The 19,802-nt window shown below is 37.2% G+C and overlaps 1 protein-coding gene across 1 annotated transcript in view; it reads left to right on the forward strand.

Annotated features, from left to right (window-relative positions):
• Positions 1 to 8,865: 8,865 nt before the first annotated feature.
• The window catches only part of LOC134223659 (nucleolar protein 6), a 29,311-nt gene continuing 18,374 nt past the window's right edge, over positions 8,866 to 19,802 (forward strand). Inside the window, exons 1-2 of the mRNA XM_062702845.1 lie at positions 8,866 to 9,012; positions 9,075 to 9,982. Coding sequence (XP_062558829.1) covers positions 8,992 to 9,012; positions 9,075 to 9,982 — 929 coding nt within the window. The 5' untranslated portion in view covers positions 8,866 to 8,991. The remainder of the gene's footprint in view (positions 9,013 to 9,074; positions 9,983 to 19,802) is intronic.

Below are 19,802 nucleotides of genomic sequence, written 5' to 3' on the forward strand. Positions count from 1 at the left end.
TAGGCGAATCCAGCGCACTACTTCCGAAGTTGGGAAAGTTGCCTGTATCTGGAGAAAAAACCAACTTCGGTATAAAAAGCGGTATAAATTTATTCCGGATACACAATATCATCACATTTGTCACCACCGAACTTCCGGAATTCCGGATGCTGCGAAGTGAACCGCATTATTGCTAAATTCCTCGGATTGTAGTAGCGATTAACCCGTTATTCGGATGTGAAGAATAACACTCGTGTTGTACTTTTCATCCGGAACCAACTTGTTACCGCTGCTACAATCCAGTCCAGCTCAGAGATGCCAGATTTGAAGACATGTCTTCAATTTGAAGACATTTGAATCTCCGTGAAGACATTTATTTTGTGAAGACATTTTGAAGACTTTTCAAAATATGTGAAGACTTGTACACTTATTTGAAGATACTTGAAGACAATCAATAAGCCAGCGAATAGAAAATACAATTTTATTACTTATAAATTCTGCTACCTCTATATGTAAACTTAATAAATATTACATAAGTTATAATAGTGTTTGTCTCGAGCTTAGAATCTCAATATATTTAATATAAAAATACATTCACATTAGCCGATTGATAACTATAATGCATTTTAGATCTCATGGCGGCGACGTCTTTTTGGCGTGTCTGTGAAAAGGTATTTCGACCATTAAATCGGAACGCAATGACCGATCTAACATGCGGCGAACATAGACAGAATTCTTCTATGACTAGATTTTGTAGATTTTCTACGGTTATAATTGAAAACGAGCAGGTTTTACAGATAAATTTAATTTATTCGAACATTAAAACACGCGGTCGCGGCGAGTCGTTTAACTATACATTTTTGACACCTTACTAACAGTCAATACATGTGTACGTTCAGAAGGTACAACGATCAGCACTGATGTCAATCAGATCTCTTGCAGGGTTGGAAAATACTTCACCTACAGATTTAATCTATTCAACCGTTGAGCTGATTTTTTTTTCTAAATTCCTTCTGAATTCATCTGATCTTTTCGGCATTTCCATTCCATCATTCCACATTCCTCTAAATATCCGTCGGGAAACTCTTTGAATTTCCCGTGGATTTTTAAAAGAATTTTCAGTGAAAATTTAATAGAATTTTTCGTGTAAAATAAAAAGAATTTCCGATGAACTCCCACAAAAAAATCCTTTTCAATTTCCACAAGAATTTTGTCTCAATTAATTTCCATAGAAAACTCTAACAAATGTCAACAAGAAATTGAAATTGTTTTGGTGTTAAAAAAATATTTCTCAGGAAAGAGGTGAGCCAGCCTAGGGCTGAAAGCCTCTGAAATAAAGATAATAATAATAATATTTCTCAGAACTTCCATGGTAAATTACTACACGAAAATGTTCTTAAAACAAATCCCGAGGAAACTTGATACACGCTTTCGTAAAATTCTTCCTTGAATTCCTTTGGTAATTCTTCTATAAATATCTTTGGTCATTCTTCTATTATTTTCTCTGAGAAAAATCGTTCTGGTATTCTTTCTGAAATTTCTCCTAAAATACCTCAACGAATTTGTCCGGAAGTTTCAGGGATTTCCCCAAAAAATCCTCCACGAATTCCATTGGAATTTCCTCTAAAAGCTCCTCCGTAAGATCATCCACGAATTCCAGCGAAAGTATATCCGAAGGAAGATCCTCCATAATTCCTCCGGTAGTTCCTTCACGAACTCCTCCAGCAGTTGTTTTTAGGAATTCCTCCGGAAGTTCTTCCAGAAATTCTTTCGAAAGTTCCCCCAGGAATTCCCGTGGAAGCTTCTTTAGGGATCCCTCCGGAGGTTTCTCCAGGAATTATTCTGGAAGATTCTCCAAGAACGTTGGCGAATGCTTCTCCAAGAATTCCTCCGGAAGTATACTATGGAATTTTTCTGTTATTTAATCCAGAATTTCTTTCGGAAATTTCTGCAGCAATATCTCAAGAAGATCCTCTAAGAATTCATTCAGAACTACTTCCAAGGATTCCTCCGGAAGTTTGTTTAAAAATTTCTAAACAAGAAGGAATTCCTGTAGGAACTTCAGGGTAAATTCTAGAGGGATTTTCTGGTGAAATTCCTGAAGGATTTTCTTGATGAATTTCTGAAGGATATTCTTAGGAATTACTGAAGGAATTTCCGATGGAATTCCTGAACACCGGGAAATACTTCAGTAATTCCTAAGGAATATCCTTCAGAAATTCATCAGGAGAATCCTTCAGGAATTTCTCCAGAAAATCCCTCCGGAATGTATTCTGAAGTTCCTACAAGAATTCCTTTTTAAGTTTCTTCAAGAATTTCTCCTGAAAATCCTCCAGCAATTCCTCCTTTAAGTTCCTTCAATAAATCCTTTGGATGTTCCAACAGGAAATCTTCGGGAAATTTCGTCAGGAGTTTTAGAAGTTATTAGAAGCTCCATCCAGAAGAAATTAGTATAAGTAATAAGAAGCTCCATCAAGGATTTATCCGGAAGTTGCTCCAGAAATTTAGCCGGAAGTTCCTACAAAAAATCTCATGGTAAATTTTGAATCCGTACAGGATATTCTTTAAAAATAATTTGGAAGAATTCCACGTGGAAGTTCAGTAAAAATAGCCAGTGGAATTTGAACCAGACTCAATAAAAATTCAGCGAAACTCGTTATACACTATCTCGTGAAAATTTTAAATTAAATATAAATATTTAAATTATATTTAAAAAATATTCTCTAAAATTCTAACAATTTAAGTATTAAAAAATAAACATTATTCCACATCAATAAAATAAGGACTTGATTGAATTTACAGACCTATTGGATTTTGAAATTTTTCGCTAATATTCATAATTTTAATATTGAAGACATTTGAAGACATTTTTAAACGACTGTGAAGACATTTGAAAATATCGTCTGGCATATCCCTCCAGCTTCTCCCCAAGCACCAGTTTCCGATTAAGCCCCAGATACTTGAAATCAATTCATCGAGCCTACCTGTGCACGGCGTTTTACGATCCTCCGTTGCATTAATTAGATTCGCGTCGCATGCTTGGTCGCATATGTTCATGATTTTGTTGTTTTTTTTTTCAATCGCGGCAAGGCAAGAGGCAGCTTGATGTTGACATTTGGAAGTGTTGCCGAAATTTCCGATTGTCAAAATGACAAAGTGTCATACATAAGGTGAGGCACAACTTATGGCACAATGTGGCACAAGCTGTGGCACAATAGTCACAAAGAATAAAATGAACACAAATTTAATTGTGCTCAGCGACCCACCCCTTGGCGCACGCACACTATAACGTTCGATTCGTCATATACTGAGACGCCATATACGTTTGTTTTCCTTCTGTTCATAACCTCAAAATTGATCGATCATCACAATTATTAAAGAGGAGTCAAAAAAATATATGCAAATTAACCCATTTCAATTAAGTTTCGATGAGTTGCATTCGGACGTGAGAATGACAAATCGATTCATAATAGTAGATAAATATAAATATAAATCACACAGATATTCTCCGGCAGCGGCAGTTTTATCATAAAATTCAATTGAAACCCCTGCACTGGTGATATTCGAATACAAAACATTATTAAAATCGTTCCTTTCTATCGGACGCTCCTTGATTCATATTCCCATTGGCATGAATGAAGTACTCATCAATTTACCGGATTTAAGCGATGTTCTAATGACGAGCTTTATGACTGTTTGACATAGAATAAATATAACCTGAATCAAATCCCTCGCTCAAACGGAATGTCTACTTTTGCTCCATCTAAATATCCTATTGTCGGCGTAGCACCAAGTTAGAATTCGGAAGTCGGGACTTCCGAACCGAACTTTCTTCCGAAGTTTTATTTGTCAAACTAATTGATGCGTTGTTTAGCGCATCTTTAGGCGAATCCAGCGCACTACTTCCGAAGTTGGGAAAGTTGCCTGTATCTGGAGAAAAACCCAACTTCGGTATAAAAAGCGGCATAAATTTATTCCGGATACACAATATCATCACATTTGTCACCACCGAACTTCCGAAATTCCGGATGCTGCGAAGTGAACCGCATTATTGTTAAATTCCTCGGATTGTAGTAGCGATTAACCTGTTATTCGGATGTGAAGAATAACACTCGTGTTGTACTTTTCATCCGGAACCAACTTGTTACCGCTGCTACAATCCAGTCCAGCTCAGAGATGCCAGATTTGAAGACATGTCTTCAATTTGAAGACATTTGAATCTCCGTGAAGACATTTATTTTGTGAAGACATTTTGAAGACTTTTCAAAATATGTGAAGACTTGTACACTTATTTGAAGATACTTGAAGACAATCAATAAGCCAGCGAATAGAAAATACAATTTTATTACTTATAAATTCTGCTACCTCTATATGTAAACTTAATAAATATTACATAAGTTATAATAGTGTTTGTCTCGGGCTTAGAATCTCAAAATGTATATTTAATATAAAAATACATTCACATTAGCCGATTGATAACTGTAATGCATTTTAGATCTCATGGCGGCGACGTCTTTTTTGGCGTGTCTGTGAAAAGGTATTTCGACCATTAAATCGGAACGCAATGACCGATCTAACATGCGGCAAACATAGACAGAATTCTTCTATGACTAGATTTTGTAGGTTTTCTACGGTTATAATTGAAAACGAGCAGGTTTTACAGATAAATTTAATTTATTCGAACATTAAAACACACGGTCGCGGCGAGTCGTTTAACTATACATTTTGACACCTTACTAACAGTCAATACATGTGTACGTTTAAAAGATACAACGATCAGCACTGATGTCAATCAGAACTGTTGCAGAGTTGGAAAATACTTCACCTAAAGATTTAATCTATTCAACCGTTGAGCTGATTTTTTTTTCTTAATTCCTTCTGAATTCATCTGATCTTTTCGGCATTTCCATTCCATCATTCCACATTCCTCTAAATATCCGTCGGGAAACTCTTTGAATTTCCCGTAAATTTTTAAAAGAATTTTCAGTGAAAATTTAATAGAATTTTTCGTGTAAAATAAAAAGAATTTCCGATGACCTCCCACAAAAAAATCCTTTTCAATTTCCACAAGAATTTTGTCTCAATTAATTTCCATAGAAAACTCTAACAAATGTCAACAAGAAATTGAAATTGTTTTGGTGTTAAAAAAATATTTCTCAGGAAAGAGGTGAGCCAGCCTAGGGCTGAAAGCCTCTGAAATAAAGATAATAATAATAATATTTCTCAGAACTTCCATGGTAAATTACTACACGAAAATGTTCTTAAAACAAATCCCGAGGAAACTTGATACACGCTTTCGTAAAATTCTTCCTTGAATTCCTTTGGTAATTCTTCTATCAATATCTTTGGTCATTCTTCTATTATTTTCTCTGAGAAAAATCGTTCTGGTATTCTTTCTGAAATTTCTCCTAAAATACCTCAACGAATTTGTCCGGAAGTTTCAGGGATTTCCCAAAATCCTCCACGAATTCCATTGGAATTTCCTCTAAAAGCTCCTCCGTAAGATCATCCACGAATTCCAGCGAAAGTATATCCGAAGGAAGATCCTCCATAATTCCTCCGGTAGTTCCTTCACGAACTCCTCCAGCAGTTGTTTTTAGCAATTCCTCCGGAAGTTCTTCCAGAAATTCTTTCGAAAGTTCACCCAGGAATTCCCGTGGAAGCTTCTTTAGGGATCCTCCGGAGGTTTCTCCAGGAATTATTCTGGAAGATTCTCCAAGAACGTTGGCGAATGCTTCTCCAAGAATTCCTCCGGAAGTATACTATGGAATTTTTCTGTTATTTAATCCAGAATTTCTTTCGGAAATTTCTGCAGCAATATCTCAAGAAGATCCTCTAAGAATTCATTCAGAACTACTTCCAAGGATTCCTCCGGAAGTTTGTTTAAAAATTTCTAAACAAGAAGGAATTCCTGTAGGAACTTCAGGGTAAATTCTAGAGGGATTTTCTGGTGAAATTCCTGAAGGATTTTCTTGATGAATTTCTGAAGGATATTCTTAGGAATTACTGAAGGAATTTCCGATGGAATTCCTGAACACCGGGAAATACTTCAGTAATTCCTAAGGAATATCCTTCAGAAATTCATCAGGAGAATCCTTCAGGAATTTCTCCAGAAAATCCCTCCGGAATGTATTCTGAAGTTCCTACAAGAATTCCTTTTTAAGTTTCTTCAAGAATTTCTCCTGAAAATCCTCCAGCAATTCCTCCTTTAAGTTCCTTCAATAAATCCTTTGGATGTTCCAACAGGAAATCTTCAGGAAATTTCGTCAGGAGTTTTAGAAGTTATTAGAAGCTCCATCCAGAAGAAATTAGTATAAGTAATAAGAAGCTCCATCAAGGATTTATCCGGAAGTTGCTCCAGAAATTTAGCCGGAAGTTCCTACAAAAATCTCATGGTAAATTTTGAATCCGTACAGGATATTCTTTAAAAATAATTTGGAAGAATTCCACGTGGAAGTTCAGTAAAAATAGCCAGTGGAATTTGAACCAGACGCAATAAAAATTCAGCGAAACTCGTTATACACTATCTCGTGAAAATTTTAAATTAAATATAAATATTTAAATTATATTTAAAAAATATTCTCTAAAATTCTAACAATTTAAGTATTAAAAAATAAACATTATTCCACATCAATAAAATAAGGACTTGATTGAATTTACAGACCTATTGGATTTTAAATTTTTCGCTAATATTCATAATTTTAATATTGAAGACATTTGAAGACATTTTTAAACGACTGTGAAGACATTTGAAAATATCATCTGGCATATCCTCCAGCTTCTCCCCAAGCACCAGTTTCCGATTAAGCCCCAGATACTTGAAATCAATTCATCGAGCCTACCTGTGCACGGCGTTTTACGATCCTCCGTTGCATTAATTAGATTCGCGTCGCATGCTCGGTCGCATATGTACATGATTTTGTTGTTTTTTTTTTCAATCGCGGCAAGGCAAGAGGCAGCTTGATGTTGACATTTGGAAGTGTTGCCGAAATTTCCGATTGTCAAAATGACAAAGTGTCATACATAAGGTGAAGCACAACTTATGGCACAATGTGGCACAAGCTGTGGCACAATAGTCACAAAGAATAAAATGAACACAAATTTAATTGTGCTCAGCGACCCACCCCTTGGGAGTAAGAGCTCATTATATTTTGCTTAAATAGAATGACAAATCATAACGACTTCAATTAACACAAGGGGCACGACACTTCCGCTTTTTTAGAAAAAATCACCAAAAAACTAAACACTTTTTTAAATATCCTATCAAATTCGTCTAAGTGTGTACTTTCATCGCCTATCCTTTCATATCTGTTTCTAACCGTTTATATTTCTGATATTCCTTCCAAGCATATGTCAAAATTTGACCAATCAACTCAGATATGACAAAGCAAAACGATGAGATGAAACGATACAAAAGAGATACACAAAAACAAAAACAAACATGAAAACAAATCTCGCTTAACTTTTCAAAAGGACCTAAGTAACATTTTTTTCATGAATTAATTTGAATAGCGCAATTAACAGAACAACATGAAAGCTATTGATTGCAGTATTCAAATTAAATCATGAAAAAAATGTTATTTAGGTCCTTTTGAAAAGTTAAGCGAGAAATCATGTTTGTTTTGTATCTCTTTTGCATCGTTTCATCTCATCGTTTTGCTTTGTCATATCTGACTTGATTTGTCAAATTTTGACATATGCTTAGAAGGAATATCAGAAATATGAACGGTTAGAAACAGATATGAAAGGATAGGCGATGAAAGACGAATTTGATAGGATATTTGAAAAAGTGTTTAGTTTTTTATGATTTTTTCTAAAAAAGCGGAAGTGTCGTGCCCCTTGATTTATATACATGATGGTCAAAGCTTGGCTCAAAGGTTATGCTATTTAAAAACACTCGATTTGAAGTAGCACTGACCACATTTTAACCATTTTCTTATAAAATAAATATATAAAAACTTATTTCTGTTGGTACGTAACATCTTTTATGTTACGTTTTGACAGGGCAGGTGAGTTGAACATCTCAGTTGAATTCAATTGACTTGCCAAAAGATGAACATGTTCAACTTTCTTTTCGTTCAAGTGAATTGAATTAAGTAATGTTTATACCACAGACAAACAGACATAACACTCGTCAAATTCACATCGTTCACTAATTAACTGGTCAATTCGAATAATCATTAGTTGGCCAATCGATCACCCGTGGCGCGCGCATCGGATTCGTTCTAGTTTGACGTTTGCTCACTACCGCCATCTGGTTCGTGATTTGCCCAACTAACTGAAATCAACAGATGTCGTTAGTGTTTGAACGACGATGAATTTGATGAGTTAATGTTGAATGTGTTATGTCTGTTTGTCTGTGTTTATACGTTTAGTTCACGTTCGATTCAAGCGACTTGCTCAATTCACTTGTTTTGTCTAAACGTAGCATTACGGGCCGATGTCCACGTAGCGGTTATTTACGCTGCGTGGACGCCGCGATCACGCAAGGTACCCAGCATCAAATGGAGTAATGCACACGTAAACGTGTGCACGACTGCTACTTGCGTGGACGCGGCGTTCACGCAGCTTGAAAAAACGCTACGTGGGCATCGGCCCTATATACGGTGTACGCGTGAGAATCGGGCATGGGCGCGACCAGAGTGTATGTAATTAAGAGTGGCGACATGTGCTGCATTTGACAGGTCTCCTGCTCGTTTGGAACACGATTTTGTATGGGAATGACAGATGAATTCTGTTCCAATTCTGACAGTGTCGCCACTCTTATTTACATTCACTCTGGGCGCGACGTGCAAGTTTTAAACCGCTGCGTGGGCATCGGACCTTAATGATGCTCGTATTAAATTTTTCGTTCATATATTTTTCCATGGGGTTCTACATAACCTCTGAACAAAACAAAAACAATGTGCAAAGTTCGGTGCCTTCGATCGTGTGCGGGGAAGTTTCAACTCAACGTTTAATAAAATTTAATACAAAATTTAAAAGTAAATTTGGATCCTTACAAAAACTAAAATGAAAAGGTTAACAGCTAAAGTAAGTGTTACAAATCTTAATTATTTATGATTATGTAAATAAGATGGCTTATTACATTACAGAAACAAAAATTACGGGAATCGGTCACAAACTTCGAACAAAACGATGATTACGATTCAATGATCGAAAACGGAACGGACGAGTACTCTGATGATGAGCGGAATAACGAGTTCCAGCAACAAGAAGGTAGCGACAGTGGCCAAGAAAGTGGTGGACGTTTTGTGCGGGCGCCTATCGTGGAAAGCAAGCAAGAATCTAAACGGATAGGAAAGCGCAAATCTACCAGCGATAGTCACGATGAGGAACATCTGAAGAAGATTAAAGCCATGAAGCAGCTGTACAAAGCCCCTACGGTGGAGGAAATCAATCGTTTGAAGGAAACGGAAAACTTCTACCACTCGAATCTGTTTCGGCTGCAGGTGGAGGAGATACTCAATGAGGTCAAGGTGAAGGTGAAGGTATTGAATTACGTGGAGCAATGGTTAGGAGACTTTCGCAAGTTTCTACGGACGGTCAAAGATTCGGTCAGTGATCGATCGCTGAACAATTTTGATTATGAAGGAATCAGTTACCCGTTGGAAACATCCAACAGTGAACACTTGTTAGACAAGGAAAATTTCAAATTTATCCAACAACGAATCGTCCATCAGATTGGGTCCACTCGTTTAGGCACAAGCTATGGAAAGCCGCTGATGGTGGATTTGCTTCTGGAAATCCCGGACAAGTGCTTCCGCAAGCATGACTACCTCAATATGAGGTATCACTACAAGAGGGCACATTTTCTATGCCATTTAGCGGAATCGTTGGGAAGACAGTGCAAATATCCTTTGGCCTCTAAGATGCGCTTCGTACCTTTCAAAGGAGATGCTCGGAAACCTGTGCTGGAGCTGACGCCGAATGACGAGAAGTTCGCGAAGCGAGTGCTTTTTATTCTGCATGCTGGACCGATGGGGAAATTTTCTACGAACAGGTTAGTGAAAGAACTTTATTTACCTTGGTCTCAGTGAATCAGTCATTATTATAGTCAAGTGGTGTATTCATCTTGATTGTATTAATTCCATATATTCAACTAAAAATGTCATATCATTTCATAATTTATTGACAATAAATGAATTTTCTGTCCATCTTTTAACAGAAAATAATGACCGGTGCTGCTGATTCAGGTAGCATTTCTTTGCAATGTTCAAAGCAAGTTTAGCAACAGCTCATAAGGTGCATTTTGCCTTTGTAACCGAATCATATTGAAACCTTGGACTCTCCACCAAAAAACAGCCAAGTTACTATATTTATCAAAATAATTGCCTTGACAGTGATCGCATCTGCGTATTGATAATGAGGGTCAAGTTCTACAGGTTGATCAATTGGAAAAAATCTGATTCGGATAGGCACCCCCAACCAATGGGGTTTGATAAAACGCGTTGTTCTCGCACATTTCATGTTGGGGACCATATTTTTTTTCGCAATGTTAGACTCGTTTCTTTCGGACCTCCTTATAGAAACGCCGGTTTGTTTTTGCGTATCTAAAGCTGTTGATTAGGTTTATTAGTGTGAATTAGATGAGCAAATTTTAGGTTGACTTACATTTGGTCGCCTCTTGAGCTTCTCAAGTCCAACTAATTCAATCCTTAAAGAAGGCGATAGGTCTATAATGAATTCAGTTTTGTTCATAAGAATTATGATCCTGACGAATCTTCCATAACTTAACTTACAGGGCCAGTTTGTCTGCCGAGGGGTAGAAATGCTCTTAACTGCTACAACAAATTCCTAGGAATCTCGTTTACCCACTTATGAGGTTATCTAAATATGCACAATGGATCAATGAATTTACGGTTGAAATTAGCGATATGAAACTTACGATGTGATTCGTAGATTAGTTGAGTTTTAACGGAATCACAAATTCAAGCAAGTATAATAATAATAATTGGTAGGATTTTATAATAATAATCAAATATTCTCGAGAGATGAATCCACGTTCTGAGGACATTAGTTTGTTGTCATCTGTTATGTCCTTTATCTCGCATTCGTAATTCAAAAGTGACCGCTGTCGAAAGTGACGGGTGACGTTTGCGGTATACCATGGTTGTGAAAGCCGGATTGCCGGAGGGATATCGGCAGTGCTGCCAGTGGCCACGACACGCAAAGCTGTGTAAAACGAATTGAAATGCATCATCAGAACCGGTGCCCCCGCAATTGGGGCTTAATTAAAGAAATTTATCATGGGTTGTTGCAATAGAGGTAATAAACTATAGAGGACGATTGTCGCTGCGGTTCCCTTTGTTATCGTCCCCAAACATGATGGGTACTAGAGGCCTGAATAAGAGAAACGCGGATAGGTATGTGCCGCCAATCGAACCGTCAAAAAACTGCAGCCAATCGAGCAGGAGACCTGTCAAGCAGCCAAAATGTAGGCTCAAATACTGAAAAGGGCCAAATTCGATTTTATGCCATTTTTCAATAAACTAAATTGAATGTATTTTACATTAGTTTGCAATAATATATGCTAGTCATTAATAGATTATGAAATGAAATTCCATTGTTTATTGGATTCTATTGTTATATGATGTGGTCACATAAAATAGCGGATTGTGAGATTTTATCTACATAAACCATTTCTTCCTTTTCATGTGTTGTTCTTTGATGAAGAAGATTGAATGCAGTGTTGGCAGAGTCATATTTTCTATCCGCGTTTCTCTTATTCAGGCCTCTAATGGGTACCTATCTGTCAAAACGTTCTGATTTTTCCTTTGTTGACATTTAGTGCCCTATCCTCGCCAGCAAAAGATGTTTCGCCAGTGACGACAGCGACAAGCGTCCTCTATAGTTTATTACCTCTATTGTTGTTGCCCCCCGAATCAGTTCATTATCAAAACAGCTACCGAAAAACGTCTCTCACGGTATGCTACCTATCGGGAGTGTATACAGACATGATATTATAAATTCAGTAGAAAACCGAATTATAGCCGCTATCGAAATTGGATTTTTCTCACAATCCATACGTTAAACCTAATTTCGGAAGTGGTGCGCTGTATAACACATCACCAAATGAAAACAGCGCACCACTTCCGAAGTTAGGTTTAACGTTTGGATTGTGAAAAAAATCCAACTTTGTTAGCGGCTATAATTCGATTTTGCACTGAATGGATAATACGTAAGAGATTTTCTCTTTCTCCTTTGGATTCCAAAAACATCATCGGAAACCGACTATTTCTTACTATTTCGACATTCAGAAATGGGAGAAAATGCGATTGTCGCGAGAGCTCAGTTCGGTTTTCAACTGGATCTACAATACAAGAGAGGACAATGTTGTTGTCATTGGCAATGTTGTTATTTTACATTCCCTGGTAAGGACTGTATAAAAAATAAGTTATCTATTTTCAAAGTGTTACTACTCAAAAGATAAAGGTATTAGTCTGTTTTATCCTGCGTTTGATACAGGGAAAAGTGGGGCAAGACAGCCAACGTTGATTATTACTTAAGTGAGCATTATAGGGCACTGCACGGAAACATCTCTTTCTCCTTCGTTCCTCATAAATTTTGACGTTTACTGGCCTTGTTGTTTTCTAATTTCTATGCAGCGAGAAAGAGACAAAGCAGTCCGTGCAGTGCCCTATATTCATATTATTATTACGAGGGATGGTTAACAATAATGTAAAAGGGCTATACAACTGAAAAACGCATTTTGACAACCTCAATTGTTCTTAAAATATGGATTTTAATATGGTTTAGTTGAAATGCTAATTTTCTTATAATTTTGTAGTTACATAATTTAAGGTTTGAAGCCCAAATTACTCATTTTTCAGCACAAATTGATATTTACCAAAGCTTCTGTATGACTATTATAGCCTATCTACATTAATAATTTGAGGAGATTCATAGTAATTATGATCGAAAGGATATAAATCTTTGGATATTATGTTGACTTAGTGCGGTATTGCCAACTGTATTTGGAACAAGGTCATCTCCAGGATTCAGAGTCGGCTACCCTTTAAATGCATTTCAAAAATCATCAAAATCGTTGAATTGCATTTTTTTTTTACAATTTTCACAATTTTCCTAAGTCTGATGTCTGTGGCGCCATGAGTTTTCATCACAGAGAGTTGAAATTTTGGGAATCTAGGTTTGAACTATCTGGCTATAAAGTAGAATACAAGACACATCATTAAAAGAAAGACATTTTTTCGGTACTCATTCAAAGTGATTTGCCTATATGCCGGGTATTAAGCCACCCGGAGTGGAAATTAACTACTATGTCTGAAACTCGAATATGCAGGTACAAAAAAAATTAAAAAAACTTATATAACTAAAACATATGGTTAATCCGATCAATTTTGAAGATGGACAATTTCAACTGATTCAAAATCAAACTAAACCCAGCATGGAAATTATGAAATTATAAATTTTCATGAATTCGAACATTTTGATGATGTTATCATGTTGTAATGTGTATCAGATTCAGGTATTAGGATATCTAGAACTCGCACACCTTCGATGCATCAGGAGGATACAAAAAAATGTGAACTCCGGAATATGTTAAAAAAATTTGGGAAAAATTTGTAATGGTTTTCCCAAAATTTCACAAAATATCCCTATATTTTTAAATTTTTTTTAAATTTCTTTATTAGTGATTTTTTTTAATAATAAAGTTCATCACTGAATATCTCTATAGAATCCAAAGAGTATTTGGGACCTTCCGTAGCTCTGGAGGTACTGGAAAGTCTTAAGGGGCTGTCCACAAACCACGTAGACCGAAATTTCACTTTTTCAAACCCCCCCGTCCCCCCTAGTAGACTTTCGTAGACTTTTCCGAAACCCCCCACCCTCTACCATGAAGTCTACGTAGACTTTTCCAAATTTTACAAAACATCATATGCGATTAAGCAATTCAGCTATTCAATTCCATTTCCATATAAACATTACAGCAAAATTCGAATTTCAAACATGTCAAACTGAACAAAATCCAACAAAACAAAAATCAAATTGAAACGAAATCAAATTTAATTTTCTGTCCATAACTCCTGAAATCAAAACTCAAAGCCAATTAATTTAATTACTGCTGAATTCAATTCCTCCTAGAGATGTGCGCCACCATCGCCGACACTTTTGCATGGGCACGCCACTGATCAAATCTGTCACGCATCTGACCTATAATTGAACCGAAAATGAGATTTTTATATATTCTGAATCCTCGGCCAAAAATACGTATTCTGGCAAAAAAAACGAAAAAAAAAATTTTTGTTCAGGAATGTATGATTTTTTTTTCGTTTGTTTGAGAAACTACATATGTCCACGTACTTTGAAGAGCAATTGTGGAGTACTGCTTACATTTTTTGCACTGAAAGTGCCCCAGGGTGTTGAGTTTTGCCGAAAACTATTGATCTGTATCGAAGAAATCGGATTATGGGTTTGATCACACTTGCCTAAAAAATTCGAATAAATTTTCGTGAAAATTAAAAAGGCTTTTTTAAAAAATTGCAAATATTTTTTTGTGGAAACTCAAACTGTTTTTGGTGGGAAATTCGAATAATTTCTCGTGGAAGTTTTCAACAATTTATTTAGAAATTCCGTTCTGTTTTCTCATTGCGTCCGTCTCGTCGCAACCAACTTGGCTGCCTCGGAGAGAACAAAGCAGAGAAAAGCACTGCTGCTGTACCGTCGACAGTTCTGTTTTCTGTTGCACAGTTCTGTTGCAATAAAAATCCTATTCGACTAAATGCTGATGTCATATTAGAAATTTGGAGACAGTACTCGTCGATAGAAAATCCTTCCGCACGCGATGGCATATGAGCAAGTCAAACCACCTTCCTTTTGCCAGTGGAGATATATCAGCTTCCACACTGATATTCTTCCCTCCCCCTTCATACGGGAGCTTGGCAGAAGGAAGGTCGTGTGATATTTGCCATCACAAATATTGCCCTCCGCTCGCTTTCAAATCGACTTCTATAAAAACATTCTTCATGCCTGCCGTATCCTAACGGAACTATCAATTCTATACTTTCGCCTCTAATTCTATCATGAACATGTACGTCCAAGTTTGGAAGATGATATTGTCTGTTTCCTTGGTAACAAAACGCGCCGACCATTTTTTAGGCACTATCAAAATCGTCGCCAACATCTTTATTCTAAAATTATGTTAGTTTTATTAGAAAACAATGTCAATCTGCATTAAAAACAGGGCTCAATTTTGGGAAATAATGTGATTATTGAGTATATAAAATTTTGTTCACAGTTGATTTGACAGATCTTATGGCCATTTCTGCTGGCGACGATTTTGGCGTCAATTTGTTTTGCGACGATTTCAAATCGTCGCGGCCGATAAGGTGGGAAATTGATAATATTAGCATTTCCATATCATCAACGTAGATTTTGTTAAAATAACACTACCGCAACTATAGGAACACCCACGACTATCGGATCTTTTGAACTATTCGATAACTTTTTTTCTTTCCCGCAAAATAATTTCTCGGTGAAAATATGCATGTGAGTGAGCATCTTCTGCTCGTGAGTATAAGTGAGCACTACTATCGCTGGTAGCAGTCATGAAAAAAACTCTTTCAGTTTCCTGGACATACTACTCTCAGTGGATCAGATTTGCTGGATAGTAATGCGTCATCCGTTTTTCTACACTCAATTCCACGCACCAAAAGCAGAAAAAGGTTGGAATTAAAAGTCTAATAGCTAAATATGACAATCTCATCTCATCACTTGCTTCCCATACTGTCAGACTGACAAGCCAGTTAACGTTTTCTTATTTCAGAGATCACCTAAAATACGCGTTATCTTTTCCCACAGATTTGTAAGGACGTGGCCGTAGCTTTTGTTGATGAATGAAATACACAATTAAAATGCAAGTTTCAATGTAAAAATGGTGAATTAATCTAAGCAGCTGACCATATGATTTAGTATGCGCTTTTATATATAGCTTTGAAAATATGCCATCCTTTTTTTCCCTCGTTTGTCGGGTGAAGATCACTGCGTCCAGATTTTAGGACTATTGTGATATACCCTTTTGCTGTGAAATACGCAAGTTATCTCAGTAACATGTTTGTCACTGAGATACCTTGGTATCGACTGAACTCAAGACCATCTATTATTGATGAATAGAGATCCTGAGTTACAGTATGTGACTCCCCATTCTGGCGAGACTAGCTTTATGAAGCCAACCACGTCCTTGGGGGATAAGATCCATATGTAAGCAGGCCCTAAAAGGGCTTGCTGAGAACTTTGAACCTACGTTGGGTGAGTGCACTGCAATAGCAGAGGATGTGTTCTGATGTTTCTCTCTCCTCGTCACAGAAGCGGCAATTTGAGGTTTGGATTGCTCCGATCTTTTGTAGATGGTATCTGCAGGGGCAGTGTCCAGTTATTAGACCGGTGTAGATGTTGAGATCCCTTTTGTTGAGACCTAATAGTTGTTGGGTTTTCTTGGGGTTAATCGTTACGAGCCTTTTGGATTGGCTCGCATGGGGAAGTGCATTCCAGTTTGATGTGATTTGACTGACCATATATTTGTTCAGTTCCATTTTTACAGAGCAGTCTGAGATCCCGCAGAAGGGCTCAGGGCCAATGAACCTTTCATTAGATCCATTCCTGGCTAGCTCATCAGCAATCTCGTTTCCCTCTAGACCCGTATGTCCTGGGATCCAATATAGGTAGACTCGATTGCGTATGGATAAGTTTTTCAAAGCCAGAATGCATTCCCACACTAGCTTTGAGTTACAAGTGTAGTTATTAAGCGACTTAAGTGCCGCTTGGCTGTCAGAGAAAATACATATTTTTGCAAATCTATACTTTCTCCTCAGGCATAATAACACGCATTCTAATATTGCATATATTTCCGCCTGAAATACTGTGGGCCACTGTCCTAAGTGGACAGACATTTTTGTTGTAGGGCCATAGATTCCGGATCCTGTCAGATTATTCATTTTCGAACCATCTGTGAAGAAATTTATAGAGCCTGTTGGAACGCTGGTCCACCTCCTTCCCACTCCTGGCGGGAAGGAATGAACACATCGTAAGGTAAGTCATAATTGACTACCGTTTCCATCCAGTCACTACAAATTCCTATTGCGGGATTTATGGCAAATTCATTTAATATGCTGAGGTGACCCGTAAGGTCTCCCGACAGCAGTGTTTTACAACCTTAGAGCACTTTTTTCCGCTTCCAGCTTTATGAATTGATCTAACCGGGGCAGGTGAAGCATTGCGTCTAGGGCCAAAGTGGGTGTACTACGAACTGCACCAGTGATGGCTATGCAAGCGGTGCGTTGGATTTTGTTGAGCTTAGCCCTTGCAGCAGCCTCATTAGTTTTAGGCCACCAGACAAGGGAAGCGTAAGTTGTCCTGGGACGGACAATGGTTTTATATATCCACATGATCATACTTGGTTTTACGCCCCATCTTTTACCAAGGATTGTGAACAAACCCAAAGTGTATTGACACCTTTCTGCACAACTGATTGGAGATGAGAGTTCCAATTAAGCTTTGCGTCGAGTATGACACCTAGATATTTTACTTCACTTGAATAAACTAATTGTGTTTGATTCAAGAAAAGGGGTTTCAGTTGTACCTTTCTCCGTTTGGTGAAAGGGATAATGGAAGTTTTGTAGGATTTATGCCTAGTTGATACTTTTGACACCAGGAAAAGTGTGATTTAGGCAGATTGCATTCTTTCCACGATAACACTTTCGAATTTGCCTCGTACAATAATGACAACGTCATCAGCATATCCAACCACTTCGAAGCCTCTTCTCTCTAAGCTGTCTAGAAGCTCATCCACCACCAGTGACCACAACAAAGGAGAAAGCACTCCGCCTTGCGGACACCCCCTTGTTGCTTTAACAGTGATGTATGAACCGCTAAGCTCAGAGGAGATTTTCCGATTAGCTAGCATAGCATGTACCCAGGTAACAATGCATGGGTCGAATTTTCTCCTCAACATTGCTGACCCTATAGACGAATAAGAAGCGTTATCGAATGCGCCCTCAATATCAAGAAATGCTACAAGAGCAATTTCTTTTGCATTAAGTGTTTTTTCGATTTTTGAACTACCGTATGTAGTGCCGAGATCGTAGATTTTCCACTTTGATAAGCGAATTGGTTTTTTGACAAAGGCATTGCTTTCATAAATTTGTGATTTATGTACTCGCATAGTACCTTTTCCATAATGTTTTGAATTTTTGAACTGTTTTGGACTGTTTTGAATTTTCAGACAGAATTCACATGTTTTTTTTCGTAGTTTTAAGAAAAAAAAATCGGAATTTACACTGGAGATGTTTTGTTTTTTTCATTAACAATTTGTAGCAAAATTTCCAAGCAAAATTTTTCAGAGGGAATTGTTCAACATTCTGAATGCCAGCACTTTATCAGGATTGTATGAAGTAATGTCAAAGTTTTTACAGGAAATTTCTTTACTGGATTTTTCCTGAATATCCACAAGAAATTCTTCAGATGTTTTTTTCTTAGGATTTTTTCTTGGAATATTTTAAAAACATGAACATTTTTCAAAATTGTAGCTGCAGTCCGCTGATGCAAAAGTGTCGGCGGCGTTATGCCAAAAACCATTTGCGGCGGAATTTTTTTTAAATATTTTTCCACTTTTCCTTCCCAAATTTTTTTTTGTGGAAATTGAGACTGAATCGCAACCTGTTTTTTCGTTTATTTTTTTATGGAAATAGGATCTAAGGCTAAGATGGTAGAATAACGCAGATATGCATCGGCGTTACGACCGACGCTGCGTTACCGATTTTTCTCGATGCACACCTACGTTTTTTTAACGCTGAGTTGAAAAGACGCTACGTGGGCAACGGCCGTAAGATGCGCTTTGCGTTTAATGATTAAATCATTAAATTTTAATGATTTGTATTTTCTACACCGCTATTGTTATTCACCAAAAGCTTTCCGTGTAAAAAAACCACGTGGTTCGAGAGCAACACCCCCCCCTCCCCCCATGTGGCTTATCGTGGTCATTTTCCAAACCCCCACCTCCCCCCATGATCACGTGGTTTCTGGACGGTCAGTACTTGGTTGGCATTTGTACAAAAATACATATGAGAGAGTTAGTTCTGAAAATGTATTGCGAGAGTTTGGCTGGTGCCCGGTGCTGGGAATTTGGTTTCATCAGTACCGTAATCCGGGGGAACATTGATCATTTTTTTGATTGTTTTGTAAATATTTCCCCCGTAAGTGAAATTATAGCACCTGTCTGGCGTACTGGTTTCGTGGGATCAAACCCCACCAAAGGGGCGGTTACCCTCCAATACCTTTTCCGAACTAAATCTATCACATGTTGCGCATATGCATAATCGAGTGTCAGACATAGTAATATATTTTTTTATTTTGGCCACCACTTTCCCCATAGTGCACCTCTCCAAAGATTTTTTATTTAGTTTTTTCGATTTTTGGCCACCACTTTCCCTATAGTGCGCTTCTCTAGAGATTTTTTATTTAATTCATTTAATTTTTAATTTTATTTAATGATGAAATGCTTATGTTACCCGTCATTGAAAACGCACTCTAGAATTTTAGGCATACTCAAAACAAAGGAAATAATGATGAAGATACTTACAGAGTTTTTCTAACAACTTGCACCAGTTGAATACATGTGAACGACAGTCTTGTAGATATTTTTCGGTGTCTAGAAAAAATTGAGACATTAACACATTTGCTTTTCCTGTTGACCATACATAAGCTCTTTACTGTTAAACAATTTGTAAATTCCAGAAAATGCTCAATAAAAATAGAAAACTAGTCCCAAGCTTCAGTTATTGATTTTCTGTTCACCGGCGCTAGTT

This window comes from Armigeres subalbatus, chromosome 3 (genome assembly GCF_024139115.2).
Source record: "Armigeres subalbatus isolate Guangzhou_Male chromosome 3, GZ_Asu_2, whole genome shotgun sequence".
Lineage (NCBI taxonomy): Eukaryota > Metazoa > Arthropoda > Insecta > Diptera > Culicidae > Armigeres > Armigeres subalbatus.